General features: G+C 34.5%; 1 protein-coding gene across 7 annotated transcripts in view; it reads left to right on the top strand.

The window, feature by feature from the left end:
• Nucleotides 1-17,356, top strand: part of ARL13B (ARF like GTPase 13B) — a 71,098-nt gene that overhangs the window by 49,376 nt on the left and 4,366 nt on the right. For 5 of the 7 annotated variants that reach the window (XM_007986146.3, XM_073009666.1, XM_038003197.2 and 2 more), the window contains 6 exons: nucleotides 4,795-4,900; nucleotides 6,038-6,240; nucleotides 9,047-9,155; nucleotides 12,575-12,800; nucleotides 15,851-15,967; nucleotides 17,265-17,333. In XM_007986146.3, the coding sequence (XP_007984337.1) occupies nucleotides 4,795-4,900; nucleotides 6,038-6,240; nucleotides 9,047-9,155; nucleotides 12,575-12,800; nucleotides 15,851-15,967; nucleotides 17,265-17,333 (830 nt within the window). The remainder of the gene's footprint in view (nucleotides 1-4,794; nucleotides 4,901-6,037; nucleotides 6,241-9,046; nucleotides 9,156-12,574; nucleotides 12,801-15,850; nucleotides 15,968-17,264; nucleotides 17,334-17,356) is intronic. The other 2 variants (XM_073009667.1, XM_038003199.2) reach the window with 1 other exon arrangement.

Here is a 17,356-nt window from a genome sequence, read left to right on the forward strand (position 1 = left end):
AACTCCTTTGCACACCTACTTTTTATAGCACTCTTTGTAAAAACAATACACTGGAAACACAAAAGTCCTTCAGCATAGAACTGGCTGAGTAAATTATGAAACATTCAAAGGGAAGCATTTTGCAATTATAAAAAATAATGAAGATTTTGTTATACTGCTTCAAGGTACTTTCAAAATTTACTTTTCTGTTTAAAAAAGCATGCTGCATAAGAATATATATATAATACGCTAACTTTTAGGAAGAAAGGAAGGGTAGATATAAATATTGTATATATACACAAATACATAAACAGTCAATAGCATTGAATATCCATAGTGCCCAAATTATGGTCCTTAAAATACCATTTTCTCCATATGCTTGTTTATATTTTCAAAAAGAAATAATGGGAGGATGAACTAAACATGAATGAAAATGGTTACCTATAGTAGAAGGGAAGGAAAAGGCAAAGAGATGGCAAATACTTCTTCTGATTGTACCTTGTTTTTATAATTCTGAATTTAGAACCATATAAATTTATTTTTATTTTTATTTTTTGAGACAGGGTCTCACTCTGTCACCCAGGCTGGAGTGCAGTGGCACAATCTCGTCTCACTGCAACCTCTGCCTTCTGGGTTCAAGAAATTCTCATGCCTCAGCCTCCCGAGTAGCTGGGATTACAGGTGCGCACCACCACGCCTGGCTCATTTTTTTTTTTTTTCCTGTATTTTTAGTAAAGACAGGGTTTCACCATGTTGGCCAAGCTGGTCTTGAACCCCTGACAAATGATCCACCCGCCTTGGCCTCCCAAAAGTGCTGAGATTACAGGCGTGAGCCATGACACTTGGCCAATATAAATATTTTAGAAATTAAATCTTAAAACAAATACACAAACTATCTGTAAAATGCAAAAGCACCTAGAAAGAAATGAACCTAGGTATATATCTAGGTGATGGGAAAACTACACAGAGAAGTATTGTTTTAAGTAATTTTAAAACAGTATTATTGACTCTGCATCTCTAGTGGGATATAGCGTAGAGACAAAAATAACCACAAAGATATGTTAACCTGCACTTAGTGGTCTTATATTTAGTAAAAATATTGATATTATTATGTTGAAATTCCTATATATAGTTGGATAAAACAAATAATATTATTAGAAACTGTAGTTTTCAGCATAAGTAAAAAGAGATACAAATAAGATCTGAGGCTGGGCACAGTGGCTCATGCCTGTAATCCCAGTACTTTAGGAGGCTGAGGCAGGAGGATTGTTTGAGCCTAGGAGTTTGAGACCAGACTGGGAAACATAGTGAAACCCCATCTCTGCTAAAATAAAATAAAAAAAAAAAACACACATTCGAACACTAGCTGGGCATAGTGGTATGCACCTTATGGTATGACTTACGGGTAAGACCTGAAAAATACTAGAAGAAAACTTTGATGAAACTCTTCTGGACATTGGTCTAGGCAAAGAATTCATGACTAAGACCTCAAAAGCAAAAGCAACAAAACCAGGAATAGACAAATGGGACTTAATTATTAAGCAAAAACTTCTGCACAGCAAAAGAAGTAATCAACGGAGCAAACAGCCTGCAGAATGAGGGAAAATATTTGCAAACTATTCATCCTAGAGGGGACTAATATCGAAAATTTACAAAGAAATCAACACCACCACCACAAAACAAAAAAACCCATTAAAAATGTGCAAAAGACATGAATAGTCATTTTTCAAAAGAAGACACACAGATAGCCAAGAAGCATATGAAAAAATGCTCAATATCCCTAATCATCAGAGAAATGCAGATTAAAACCACAATGAAACACCGTCTCACACCAGTCAGAAGTTTTAGCTGTTACGAAAAAGTTAAAAAATAACAGATGTTCGCGAGATTGTGTAGAAAAGGGAATGCTTATACATTCTTGGAATGTAAATTAGTACAATCACTATGGAAAACAATACAGATAATTTTATTTTTTTTTGAGACGGAGTCTCGCTCTGTCGCCCAAGCTGGAGTGCAGTGGTGCGATCTCGGCTCACTACAAGCTCTGCCTCCTGGGTTCACGCCATTCTTCTGCCTCTGTCTCCGGAGTAGCTGGGACTACAGGCGCCTGCTACCACGCCCGGCTAATTTTTTGTGTTTTTAGTAGAGACAGGGTTTCACTGTGTTATCCAGGATGGCCTCGCTCTCTTGACCTTGTGATCCGCCTACCTTGGCCTCCCAAAGTGCTGGAATTAGAGGCGTAAACCACCGTACCTGGCCAGTGTGGAGATTTCTTAAAGAGCTAAAAAAAGAACTACCATTCAGTCTTGCAGCCTCACTACTGGGTACCTATCCAAAGGAAAAGAAATTATTATACAAGAAAAGATATCTGAACTCAGATGTTTATCATAGCATTATTCACAGTAGCAAAGATACAGAGTCAACCTAAATGTCATTCCATGGATGATTAAAGAAAGAGTGTGTGTGTGTGTGTGTGTGTGTGTGTGGTGGGGAGGGTGGGTACATACATACAATGGAATACTCTCAACTATTTAAAAAACATGTGTTTTCCAGCAACGTGGATGGAGCTGGAGGTCATTTTTTGAAGTGAAATAATTCAGAAACAGTTAAATATAGCATGTTCTCACTTATAAGTGGAAGTTACATATGTGTGCACATTGACATGGAGTGTGGATTAATAGACATTGGAGACTTGGACGGGTGGGAGGGTGGACGGGGAGTTAGAGATGAGAAATTAATGTCTACAATGCAGATTATTAAGCTTATGGTTACACTGAAAGCCCAGACCTCACCACTATGCAATATATCACCACTATGCAATACGTTTACATAACAAAACTGCACTAATAATCCTTAAATTTATAGGATTTTTTTTTTAATCAACCTGATTACCTTCGGAGGTTGCTATGCCATCAATGCATTATTTTGACAATTAGGAAATAAGGGCAAGGGATCAAACATTTATCTTGACTTTGTGAGTTTTAAGAGCCAACCAAGTAGTTGGTGAAAGTTTTTTTTTTTTTTTTTTTTTTTTTTTTTTTTAGCAAGAATCCTGCTAGTAAATGCAGAAGGAATATGGAACTAGAAAAGTTACTGTTTCATAAACTTTGGTAAAATAATAGAATTAAGTAAAGGTCATCAATGGCTGCTAAAATCATTAAGCGAAAGATTAATCAAGAACTTTATTTTGGATGGATCAGGCTAAATGTAAATCCAATAATTTTATACCACTAAAACAGGACATCATATAAAAGTGATATTATATACCTCCCTGAATACAAGCACCACCTACGAAATAGGCTTGCCAAAAGGATTTCATCTGAAACTCATCCAGCTTCTTACCACCAGATATGGGAAATATAGGATAGGTATGTTAAATAAGTGTGTAAGGAAGGTATTAGCCAAATCCCAAATATGGGAAATTCTAAAGAAAAATTACAAATAAATGTCATGGGAGGAAAAGAGTTGTGGGGTTGGTAGCGGGGAGGGCAGGTGTAACACGGATTCAAAAAGAGGTAAGTGATAAGTAATGTATATTGGATCTGAATTTAAACATAACGCTTGTAAAATGATACTGGAGAATATTGAGTAAATCGAGTAATATTGAAGACTTACTGTTAATTTTGTTAGGTGTAATAGTGGTATCATGGTAATGATTTTTTAATATCTGGGTGAAGTAATGTGACTCAGGCAGCAAAACAGAAGGTATGTAGATTTAATGGTAATTTGGGAAATACAAAAAAGAAGTTATGTAGATAAGCAAGAATGACACAGTTTCGATAATTTCTAAGGGTTTCGTCTTAGTCTATGTACTTAATTTTTTTTTTTTAACCTAAAGAGTCTGTCAAACTTTGAGCAAGGCAGTATTTTATTAAAGTTTTAAATCTGTGTTTTATAATTAAATAGTGGTATATTGTGGTAAATCCTGTTTTTCTGTAGAATATTTTGTTTTTTCATTTTGTCGGTGTCCAGTTTGTCTCTAATTGAGTACAATCTTTTTTTTTTTTGTAATTCCCAGTGCTTTGCCAAGTCAATTAGAAGTGGCCTTGGGTCTTCAGTAAATTGTACATTTATGTGGACACATTCACACATTATAATTGTAGATAAGCTCAAATATTACAAATTCAGAATAAATATTTGGGCATTTAAAACATTACAGTTTGTATTTTAAGAAGGTAAGAATATAATTTATGGATGTGACCTGGGGAAATTAGTCCTCTTCTTTTTCTGTTTTGTAGCTTTATTGTTGGCATATTGATCTGTTGTTTGCTTTCTTGACACTTCTGTTTATTTGATTTTCCTTTTATAGGCCAGTAGTTACAAACTGTTTTAGCAATAATAAAGGAAAAATGACAAAATTGGTAGTAAAACATTTTAAGAAACTAGTGTGTTCTGTAATCAGTAGATTTAAAACTTGGGAATCAAAGAATGTGATCAGGCCAGGCATGGTGGCTGACTTCTGTAATCCCAGCACTTTGAGAGGCTGAGGTTGGCAGATTACTTGAGGTCAGGAGTTCAAGACCAGCCTGGCCAAAATGGCGAAACCCAGTCTCTACTAAAAACACAAAAAATTAGCCACGCGTGGTGGCACACACCTGTAGTCCCAGCTACTCTGGAGGCTGAGATAGGAGAATCACTTGAACCTGGGGGGCGGAGGTTGCAGTGAGCTAAGATTGCACCTCTGTACTCCAGCCTGGGTAACAGAGTGAGACTCAGTCTCAAAAAAAAAAAAAAAAGAAGAATGTGTTCGGAATATCTTTAAGTTTCCATCCAATTATGTATATGCTGTATAAAAGTACTTTATTTATCTTTTAGGTTGGCAAACAAACAAGATAAAGAAGGAGCATTAGGAGAAGCTGATGTCATTGAATGTCTATCTCTGGAAAAATTGGTCAATGAGCACAAGTGCCTGTGTCAGATAGTAAGGTTTTTTTTTTTTTTTAAATTTTAATTTTTTGTCCTTTCAAATAGGTTCAGTATAACTTGGTTTTTATAAAAGTGATAGCAGTTAAAAGACAATCTTTTCAAAGAATTTTTTGTAACCTATGAAATCACACTCCCACTTTTCTGTTGATATAACTTAATACCATAATATTTGTTGTCTGTTTCATTGTTATTTCCATGAACCATCTCTCCATGATTTCAAGGAGCTTCTCATTTGCATTTTAAGATATTGCTGATAGGATCTGTGCACTGTGCCAACACATCATAGTATGACATTTGTAATGGGAAAGAAAAGTGTAAATACAACATTTAAACATATGAGAGATTCATAATTAATTTTGAAAAATTATATTGCTGGGCATGGTGGCTCATGCCTATAATCCCAGCAGTTTGGGAGGCTGAAGGGGGCAGATTGCTTGAACCCAGGAGTTTCAGACCAGCCTAGGCAACATAGTGAGACCCTAGCTCTACAAAAAATACAAAAACTAGCTGGGTGTGGTGGTGTGTGCCTGTAGTCCCAGCTACTTGAGGGGGCTGAGGTGGGAAGACCACTGGAGCCTGGGACGTTAAGGCTGCAGTGAGTTCTGATCCAGCCACTGCACTCCAGCTTGGGCAACAGAATGAGACACTGTCTCTAAAAAACAGAAAAAGAAAAGATAAATCATATCAGGAGAGATGTCATACAGTCTTAAGGAAGATCGACAGTGGATGTAATAATTTATTTTGGTTTTAAAAAACATTAGGCTGTCAATCTTATGGATGTTTACTGCTGTAGAGTTTAGTATAAGGAATTAAAACTTCTTGGCATTTTTAATAAATAGAGGTGTTTTTTTATGGCAATTAAATTTTTTCTTCTAATATTGTAAGTGGCACTGTCACCCTCTTTATAGTATCTCACATAGCGTACAGATGTTATCTGTAAAATATTTTAAGTCCTATATACTAATGTTAATAATCATTGCAATGCTATGTTTTGGAAGTTAAATAAGCAGATGCTTCATATCATTAACTTAAATAGCTAAATTTTGATTTGCTATTAATTATACTTAATGGTTTATGAATAGATTTGTGTGGAGACCTTTTAATCTTTTAGTCAAATAAATTTCTGTTTTAGGAACCATGCTCAGCAATCTCGGGGTATGGAAAGAAAATTGACAAGTCCATTAAAAAAGGCCTTTTTTGGCTGCTACATGTTATTGCAAGAGACTTTGATGCCTTAAATGAACGCATCCAAAAAGATACAACAGAACAGCGTGCTCTTGAGGAACAAGATAAACAAGAAAGAGCTGAACGAGTGCGAAAATTACGAGAAGAAAGGTAAGTAGATTAATTTTGCACCACGGTGCATTTGAAGAATCAAAAACATAAGAATTTGATGAATTAGTTGTTAGTTTTATCTGTTTAGTTTCTTCTTTCTATATGAAGAAAGACACTAGGTAAATTTTGTATTTCTATGGATCTTTTTCTATACAAGTTTGGGTGATAGATTCCTAATTTTTCTGGAGGTTGTATAGTAGTTAAATTTACTCCTTATGTAACCATTGCCTTCCAGAGTTTTAAATTTTTATCTCTGATTTCTTATGGGTATCTTTAGTGCAGTGGTTCTCAATGCACAGGGTAGTTTTTAACATTTGGCAGTGTCTGGAGACATTTTTAGTTTTCGCCACTAGGGGAGGGGTGGAGTACTACTCGGCATCTGTTGGGTAGAGGCCCGGGATGCAGCTGAACGTCCTATGACAAACAGGACAGTCTCCCACAACAAAGAATTATCAGGCTTAATATGTCAATAACGTTGAGACTGAGGAACCTTTTTAGTTTCAGCAAGGATAGAAGGTGAGCTGATAGAGAATCATTCAACTCAAGCAAAATCTGATCCAAAGTTGCTTTCCATCTGGCCTTCTGTGTAGTTTAACATAATTGTAGCCCAGTGGGCAAGAACCTACTACCCTTGGTGACCCCATTATGAGGGGCTTTCTTATACTGTGAAGGAAATCCTCTGATAACGTATTTTTCATGTAATTCATCGATAGGACTTAAATAAATATTTGTAGAAATGACTCTCTATCCCCAAGTGCTCCATAATATGAGCATGTCATTCATCAGGGATCTCTTTATATAAAAAACAGATTAGAGTGAATGATTTTGGCAGCTGTTGATACAAGGTTTTAGTTCCTGTGAGAATCTGTTTTTTTCTTAGTATCTATTTTTATCATATAAAGCTCAGTACAACCAATCATGCATATAAGTATACCTTTTATATATAATATTTATAAAAATTAAATATATGGCCATACTTATGTGAAAACTCCTTTTCCTCCACTAAGAAAATAAAAATAGAAGCAACAAATTGAGTTGGATAAAAGAAATCTAATGTTAGTAACTTTTTAAATGTTTTTGCCTTTTCCATAATGATATTCTATATTCTAGATCATGTTATGGCAGGCTTTTCTGGTACTCCTTACCCTTTCTTTCTTTCTCCTTATCCTGCCAGTTGTGGTCTGAGACCTCTCCTCTTGAGGAGACCTCTCCTGTTGAGCCAGTATTCCATAATGAAAAGTAAATTGACATTCGGAGACGGGTGATTAAAAACAACCTTTTTACTTCACTAAATCCAATCTAATTGGTTCAGATAGTCATTTGTAGTGTTTGAAAAACAGTAACACATGCCAAGTAAAAATAATATATTAATACTGTATTCCTGAATTTGCTTACTAATAAATAACATTAATAACAATGGCTATCTTGTGAGAAAGTTCATTCACAGAGTGGTCTCACATATATTACTTTATCTGACCCTTGAAACAGCTCTCTGAAGTGGTTATTTTTATTCACTTTGTGGGAAAGCTAAGGCTCAAAGATCCAGGTGCAAAGTCACAGAAGTAGTAAATTGCAAATCTCCAAATCTTGGCTTCCTAGGTTCATAATAAAAGGATATGTATTTCCATCTACAACACAGCTAGTAAATATTATGGTAATGAACATTTACATTGCTATACCGTACTTACAGTCCAGTCAAAAATCCACAATATTTGTATTTCTTTTTTTTTTTTTTTTTGGTCTTTGGCTGCTCATCTTTTTTTTTTTTTTTTTTTTTTGAGATGGAATTTTGCTTTTTGAGATGGAATTTTGCCCAGGCTGGAGTGCAATGGCACAATCTTGGCCTACTGCAACCTCCATCTCCTGGGTTCAAGCGATTCTCTGGCCTCAGCCTCCTGAGTAATTGGGATAACAGGCATGCGCCACCACACCCAGCTAATTTTGTATTTTCAGTAGAGACAGGGTTTCACCATGTCAGTTAGGCTGGTCTTGAACTCCTGGCCTCGTGATCCACCCACCTCAGCCTCCCAAAGTGCTGGGATTACAGGCGTGAGCCACCACGCCCGGCCAGCTGCTCATCTTAATAACATTATTCATCATATATGGAACAACATTAACTATAAATCACAGAGATAGTAAATGTTCAGTGGTAACTGATATGGAAATACTTATTTAATCTGAATGATACATATGGTAACTTATTTTTATAGCCACTCAACACTATTATGGAAGTTATCTAGTTCAAATATGATATACAACTTGATAAAATATTTTATATTACTACTCTGTCATATACTTCTATAGAATCAAACTATAGATATTCTAGTCTTTTATTCTTTTATACTAAATAAGAAACATGTTTATGCAGAAGTGAAAACATAGGTTGAGTTGAAGGAATGTTTTCCTAGTTTTATAAGAGAAGACTTGGCCCTTAAGAGTTAATAAGAATAATTACTATTTGTTAACACCAGTAAAGAGGACAGCATTGATTTTGGAGGGTAATTAATAAGTTGATCAGTAATACCCTTGGCACATGGAAGAATAATTACACTGTTGATATTAAGAAGTCAGTCATAAGAAATGTCATTTTTATCAGTATTTTTAAAAAATGAAGTGATTAGTCTTTACATAGTGGGGAAGAAGCCTCTTGCCTGCATAAGGATTTTTGAAATGCTCTCAGTAATTGAAAACCATGTCTAGATATTTAAATTACTACATGTAATAGCCTTATACCTATTGCAGTTTTCTTAAACATGGTTCAGCCCTTTCTCAAAGGTAATTTCAATTATTTTTCCTTGAACAATAGAAAACAAAATGAACAAGAGCAGGCTGAACTTGATGGAACCGGTAGTCTGGCTGAATTGGACCCAGAACCAACGAATCCTTTCCAGCCAATAGCATCTGTAATCATTGAGGTATGAATGATGGCAAATGTAATTTTTGTATCTTAAGTTATAAGTTGGAACTTGGAAAAGAAGGTGGAAAGTTGGGAAAGGAGGCAGGGAAACAGAAGTGTTTCTTCAGAGAGATTATTTCTATAAGAAATTGGAGATGAGAGACTGATGAAAGGTTTACTGCTTTGTCTTTCTCTTAAATTACCTTTGAATCTAGTGTAAAAGGGGGAATATGACTTCAGAATTAAATGACAATAAATAAAAGTTGACTGTAGCAATTATTGTAGTTGCTGTGTTGATAAATCTATTTTGTCATTTATTTCATATAGTAATAGTATATTTACTCTTACTTACATTTTCTGTGTTTCCATATTGCTGTTACTGCCCATTTGTAATATTTATTTAGAATGCATTAGAGTACATAAACAATTTTCTGTTTTTCCATGATACTTAAGGATGTTTGAAACTGCAATAAATTCTCCTGTATCTGAACATCATTTATTTCCATTTTAAATCAGAAATTTTACTAACATTAATTTGTAGATTTTAATTATGGAGAAGTTAAGGCGTTGTATGTGTGTGCGTATGTGTATCTGTGTCTTTGTTTTCATTTTCTGCTCATGTCCAGAGTTTGCATTGGCTCTGCTTTTATGGCTGGCGGCAGCCATGCCTCTTCTGAGGCAGTGCTTCCTAAACCTTAGGCTGACGTCCTGGTCCTGCCTGTGTATTCCCCATTCCTCTTCCCCGTCACTGGTCCTGCCTGTGTGTTCCCCATTCCTCTTCCCCTGTCACTGCCTCCTTCCACACAGGTGCTCATCTGGAAAGGTGGATGATTGTTTAAATTTCCTTGGGGCTGCTACTGAGGAGGGAGGCAGCTCCGCAGGTAAGAAGATGATTGGATAGTTTTGGTATTGCTTTATTTTGCAAAATAGTTGGTAATATGAGACATTTGTTTTTAAGTTGCTTGGATACCAGGAGGTTTAATTGTATTCAATCTTTCATTAACCTCATTGCATTCACCCTAAATATGTACTTTTCTAATTATAGTAAGACCATCTTAATAGCATGAGCTATTGTTTTGTCTCCATTCTATCAGATATTATATTTGTCAAGTTTTGTTTTATGTTCTTTTAAAAATATTGAGAGAGAAGAGGTCAAGTTGTGCTTTTTACTTTGAAACATCAGTTATTCTCTATGTATAATAAGGCTTGCTTTATAAATAATGGCTAATTATTTTATAGTACCATGGGTATAAATTATGTAGAAGGCTCTAGTGCTTCTCCCAGCACCGTGTTTTCCACAATGTATAGAAGTGAATAATAGTGGTGTACGACATAGTATATCACATACAGGAGGTTCTCAAATTAATAAGTGGCATGGGGAAAGTACACTTATGCTTCGAAACTATAATAATTTCGAGAAGATGGCCAGTAAAGAAATAAAAACAAATTAGCTACATATATATATATATATATATATATATTTTTTTTTTAACATACCGATTTTCTTTTTTTCCCCACAAAACTTTTTTAGCATGTTTCTTGGTACAGAAGCACCTAACATTTTTTTGATTATTACCGCGGATAATTTAAATAGTGAGATATTGGAAGGTATTGGTTCTAGAAGAGACAGACAGATCAATGGAACAAATAGTAATAAACCTAATTATGTATGAGCATTTCAGTACAAGATAAAGATAACATTTCAAATCTGAGAGAAAAGAATAATAGAACAACTTAACCATTTGGAAAAAGGAAAATTATTGAATATTGTATACCCAGTTAAATTCCAAAAGTATCAAAAATTTAAATATGTTTTAAAAAGTCAAAGTCTTCAAGTTACTAGTAGATAATATAGTTAAGTCTTTATATGTGCTTGGAGGAGGAAAACATTTCAAAGCAGGACAATCAAGCCACAAATCATAAAGGAAAAAGGCAGATAGATCTTGTATTACCCAATTTTAAAAGAGCTATTCTACAAAGTTAAAAAGCAAAAATGAAAAGAAATAAACTCTAGTGAAAAATAGAACACATAGTCTCATGTGGCTCTGTGACTAGTCCTAGTGACACGTATGAACAAAATAACTCTTACAAATTACTATGAAAATAATGAGAATCTAATAGAAAAGTGGGCATTGGGTTACCAAAGACAGTTTCCTAAAAAAAAATTTAAAATGTCAATAAGTGGCTGGGCATGGTGGCGCACGCCTGTAATCCCAGCACTTTGGGAGGTCGAGGTGGGTGGATCACGAGGTCAGGAGTTCAAGACCAGCCTGGCCAAGATGGTGAAACCCCGTCTCTACTAAAAAATACAAAAAATTAGCCGAGTGTAGTGGCATGTGCCTGTAATCCCAGCTACTCCAGAGACTGAGGCAGAGAATTGCTTAAACCTGGAGGGGCGGAGTGAGCCGAGATTGCGCCACTGCACTCCAGCCTGGGCGACAGAGCAAGACTCCATCTCAAAAGAAAAAGAAAAAAAAAAGTCAGTAATAGTTCATTTTTGCTAGCAATAAAAATTTTAGCTTAAACTCAAATGAAAATAACACTAAGATAAAAATATGTATTAATATGGCAGAGATGTAAAAGGTCAATCATGATATGTGGTATTGAATATGACGTAGAAAAAAATCACTGTCCCAACCCTTTGCCTGGGGTATACGTTGATTCAGTTTTTCTGAAGGGAAGTTTGTGACTATGTGTGACATTTTTAAATTTGCCTACCCACTGACTCAACAGTTCTACTCTTAGCAATTTAATTAAAAAAAAAAAAAATGAAAAAAAAAAGCTATTAGGATGATTCTATTTTTTAAAATAATGAAAAATTGGAAATAAATTATTTGTTCATTGGTATAGAATTGGTATGCTATAAACATTAAACATAATATAATTGAAAATAATTGTAGCTAATATTTATGTAGCATTTACTATGTGTAAGGCACTGTTCTGAGCACTTCATATATTCATTGGCATGGAAAGAAATGTATATTCTTCAATAAAAACTTTCTTTTTTGTTTAAACATCAAATACATAATCTACATGTATTTGTAAATGTATATATAGATACATACATTTATGTATGTTTCTGGGTGATGTATGTCTGTACATGATGTGTGTATGTACCTGTGGGGGTTGGCAGAGAAAATCATCTCTTAGTGATTATATACTGAACAGATTATATCCCGAATAATACAGATGAATAGCAGTCATCTCTAGTTTGTGGAATTACTGGTAATATTTGTTTTCTTTCGTTATACTTTCTGTGTTTACTGAAGGTTTGACATTTGGCATCTTTTAATGATGTATTCATGAAATCATTTTTAAAATAGGAATCTCACAGTGTCCTTGATGTTACAGAATGCTGTTAAGGTATTTGATTTCTCCCTTAAAACCATCTTAGATAAAACCATCATAGTAAAGATAATGTATTTTATTTTTTGTTAGAATGAAAGAAAACTTGAAAGAGAGGAAAAAAAGCAAAAAATGGAGACAGACAGTGATGGCTGCCACCTGAAACATAAAATGGAGCATGAGCAAATAGAGACAGAAGGTCAAGTTAATGACAGTGGCCAAAAAAATAATGAATTTGGACTAGTAGAAAATTATAAGGAGGCATTAACACAGCAGTTAGAGAATGAAGATGAGACAGACCGGCCATCGTTGGAATCAGGTAATCTAGTTATTTAAAGTAATTATCTTATGTATATATAAATAAAACTTACACTTCATCTCATTTTTTATGTTTGTTTTTATAAACGAGTACTGCAATATTTTTCTGTCTTCAATGCCATGTTTACCATGATTTTCTCAAGGTCTTTTATTATTCAGCCAGTTTGTTCCTAACATGTTTTTCCATGATGGCTTAAAATGTGGTCCTTTGTAACTTACAAGGATTTTAGCAGAAAATTCCATTTTTAATTTTATTTTCATAAATTTGGGATACAGCATAGCTCTCAAGAATTCTTGGAATAAATTTAACATCTTAAGGTTTTTTTGTTTGTTTTTTAAGGCTCATAAGTGCTGCATCAGCATCATTTCCTTTATTGACTGGCTATTGCTGTAGGTTGCAAACATAATCGGTAGAACATTTTTAAAATGTCTTGTCAAGTAGCCGTTTTTCTCTTATTTTAATATAAAAAATCTTCAACTCATAATTGCTTTTCTTTTTCCAACTGGCTATGTTATATAACAGAACGTTCATGATTTTTGGTATGGTAGGGATATAGCCTGCATTTGGAATCAGACAACTTGGGATAGAATCTTGACTCTCTTATCTACTAGATACACGTTAAGTTATATAACATTCTTTAGTTTCTTCATCTCTAAAATGCAGATAAACATTGTCTTTATTCACAAGACTTTTAGGGTTACTTAGAAATTAACTCTACTCCTAGCAGTGTCAGCCACATGAGAGATGCCTTATGATTGTTGCTTCCTTGACATTTTTAGTCATTAATATGGCTTCATTATTTATAAGACATTTTTATAGTGTCACCGGCCTTATGAAAATAAGATTTCAATTCCTGAGATACAGATTAGCTAACATGGATATTTTGCTGGATGAAAATATTAGATTTGAAAGTTATACTTTTTATCAGTTGGGAAGTTAGGGCAGTCATATTTATACCCATATAACTGTCAGCCGAGCTGAAAAGGAAGTAGACCTATTACGGTGGTCTCTAAGTTTTTAAATAGTTCTCTACTGCTTGTTAAAGAGCAAAGTAATTTTGGCAAATGATTTGAAAATATAGCACAGGGAGATCTCAGATAGTAAATCATGTAACTGTAATAATAACTAACATATTTTATACTTTAAAACATGCCTTTGGATGCGCTATATTATTCAACATAATATTTTGTTATTTAACATTGCAATCCCAGGGGTATAGTATTCCATTATATAAATGAAGAAACCAGGGACTTGAAGAGGTTGAGTAACTTAAGATCATATATCCTGTCTGTGTAAGCTGAGACCCCAGTCCAGATCATCTGATCCACATCCTGTGCTTTTCCATGACCCTGAACTACTGCCTGCCCTAAAGTACTGTTTGGTGGTTGTGTTCTTCCACATCTTGTGGATCTATTCTTCCAGTTGTTAGGCTTACCACTTTAATTGTACAAAGACCTATTTGTTTTTATATGAAGTGAAATGTTTCAAACAACACTAATTTATTTAGAATAATAATTTGTTTCTAAGTGTGATTGTATTTTTTGTTTTGTAGGCTTCACAGATAATGTATATATTTTATGTTACAGATAATTCCCATTTAGAAAGTACATTGCATGCACACACACACACACACACACACACGGCAATTTTGAAATATTACAGTTACATTGGCTGGGCAAGGTGGCTTACACCTGTAATCCCAGCACTTTGGGAAGCCAAGGAGTGCCCATCACTGGGTCAGGAGTTTGAAACCGGTCTGTGCAACATGGCAAAAGCCCGTCTCTACAAAAAATACAAAAATTAGCAGGGTGTAGTGGCACACGCCTTCAATCCCAGCTACTCTGGAGCCTGAGACACAAGAATCACTTGAATCTGGGAGGTGGAGGTTGCAGTGAGCCAAGATCGCACCACTACACTCCAGCCTGAGCGAGAAAAAAAAAATTGCAGTAACACTGATGTTCTAAATTTAGTTAACTACTGTGTCATCCTAGTTTACCCTATTAAAATTTATACATTAACATAGATTTCCTTAAAGTGTTTATATGTGTTTAAGTTACAATATGTAAATAAGTTTTTTAAGAAAGAACACATTCAATTCAGCTAGTTCTAATGTGACTTTGGTTACATGTTTATATTGTATTGGGCCTACCTTCTTTAGGAGTTATTTAATTTGTTTATTTACTTATTTAATTTTTTTTTTTTTTTTTTTTTTTTTTTTGAGATAGTGTCTAGTGTCTCACTCTGTCACCAAAGCTGGATAGCAGTGTCACAATCATGCTCACTGTAGCCTCGAACTCCAGGGCCCAAAATTATCCTTTTGCCTTAGCCACCTGAATACTTGGGGCTACAGGCACGTGAAAACAAAGCCATGCTTTTTATTTTTTTCCATAGAGATGTGGTCTCCTTATGTTGCCCAGACCATTCTCTTAACTCCTGGGCTCTCGCATTCCTCCTACTTCAACCTCCCAAAGTGCTAGGATTACAGGTGTGAGCTGCTGTGCATAGCCTTGTAGGGGTTATTTTAAATAAGTAACATGTTTAGATTTGTTTAGGGCCTTTTATGTCACATTTCAAGGGATTATTTTTGGACTATTTATACCTAGAATCATTCTACATATTCCACTGAAAAAAAATGAAATATACTGAGTGACACAGTAATGAGTAGCTTATTTTCCCAGATTATTATGAATTTCATGGAAACTCTTGCAATTAGACAATTATATTTGTTTCATCTGACATTTTTTTTTTTTTGGTGAAAAACCTCTCAGAAATTCAAATGTAGAATTTTGGCTCTTTGTATCATATTCATTGGCCATTCATTCATTCAATAAGCTATCACTTAAAAAATATATTCTTAAAAAAAAATATATATATATATATATTCTTAGTAAATGCCAGTACACATTTAATTATTGTAACAATTTCCAAAGTTGAATAGTCAAGATGTTTTTTTGTTAATAATATCAATATTTTTGTTGTATTCTTTGTTTTCTATTATAAAAGTTCACTTTTTCATAAAGATACGAAGTTTCATGTTTATATTCTTGTAGCTAATGGTAGAAAGAAAACTAAGAAACTAAGAATGAAAAGGAACCACCGGGTAGAACCACTTAATATAGATGACTGTGCTTCTGAGAGTCCAACACCACCCCCACCCCCTCCTCCTGGTGAGTGAATTGATACTGATACTGAATTTAGAAATATTGCTTTGAACAATAGAGAAAAAAAAGAAAAAAAGAAATCTTGTCATTTTTATTCTGCATATTCGTTATCTTGTGTATTTGTGAAGAAGAATCTTTTACTCTAATTTGGACAAAATTTGCTAACAAAAATGTCCATTGCTTTTTTGAATAAAAAAAGTTTTATGAAGAAAAAAATAAGTAAAAACTAGTAAGAAAATTATACCCAATATTTCCTAGAATATGTTCAAGTTCTGTTTGAAATATCAGTACCAACATGTTAATTTAAGTTTCATGATGGATGGCTAACATGAGCTTTTAAAACATTGGACTGGCTCGGCGCAGTGGCTCACGCCTGTAATCCCAGCACTTTTTAAGGCCAAGGCGGGCTTATCACCAGGTCAAGAGTTCGAGATCAGCCTGGCCAACATGGTGAAACCTCATCTTTACTAAAGATACAACAACAACAAAAAAATTAGCTGGGTGTAGTAGCACGTGCCTGTAATCCCAGCTACTCAGGAGGCTGGGGCAGGAGAATCACTTGAACCTGGGACGCGGAAGTTGCAGTGAGCCAAGATCATGCCATTGCACTCCAGCCTGGGTGACACACGGGTGAGACTCCATCTCGGAAAAAAATAAAAATAAAAAATTGGACCTTTCATCCTGAAACTTAACATTTGAAACCAAGATGTATTAATTTTTTCTAATATATTTTCAATATACGTACCCATGTCCTAAGTTGTTACGAGGATTAAATGGAGTAATGCATATAAAACACTAGGACTTAACTTGCACAATAATTGTGAGTAACTTTTCAGCACTAAGCTTAGTACCTCACCTACTATAGGTGGTCAATAAATATGTAATGACTAGAGAAATATGTGTATAGTGCCCTTATATCCCTGCTGCAAGGCTTTAGAAATTATTTGGTAACATTTTAAGAATCTCTTATCGACTCATTTTCAGTATTCAATTTATTAAGAAAATATTTAGTTTCTGCGTAGAGTTAGAATGATATCATGAGTTTGTTTTTGATAGTGGTGAAGGTGCTTTTATTTTTTATTAAAAGTTATTGAAAAGTTAAAGCAGATGTTAGCAGCCTATAATTACATTTTAAAATGTAGAAGCCATTTAAAATGGGTTTCTGGCTTTCCATAGTGTCATTCAATATATTTGAATTGACATTGAATGTTACATATGCTTCCTTTCCAGGGAAGGATCCTCTCAACAGACCTAAAGAAGCCTTGTTTAACAGTGTTTTTAAAATGTTTTTCTTTTTCTTTAGTTGGCTGGGGAACCCCTAAAGTCACTAGACTTCCAAAACTTGAGCCTCTTGGTGAAACACGTCATAATGGTAATGCAAAAGGATTGGTTTTC

This window comes from Chlorocebus sabaeus, chromosome 22 (genome assembly GCF_047675955.1).
Source record: "Chlorocebus sabaeus isolate Y175 chromosome 22, mChlSab1.0.hap1, whole genome shotgun sequence".
Classification (NCBI taxonomy): Eukaryota; Metazoa; Chordata; class Mammalia; order Primates; family Cercopithecidae; genus Chlorocebus; species Chlorocebus sabaeus.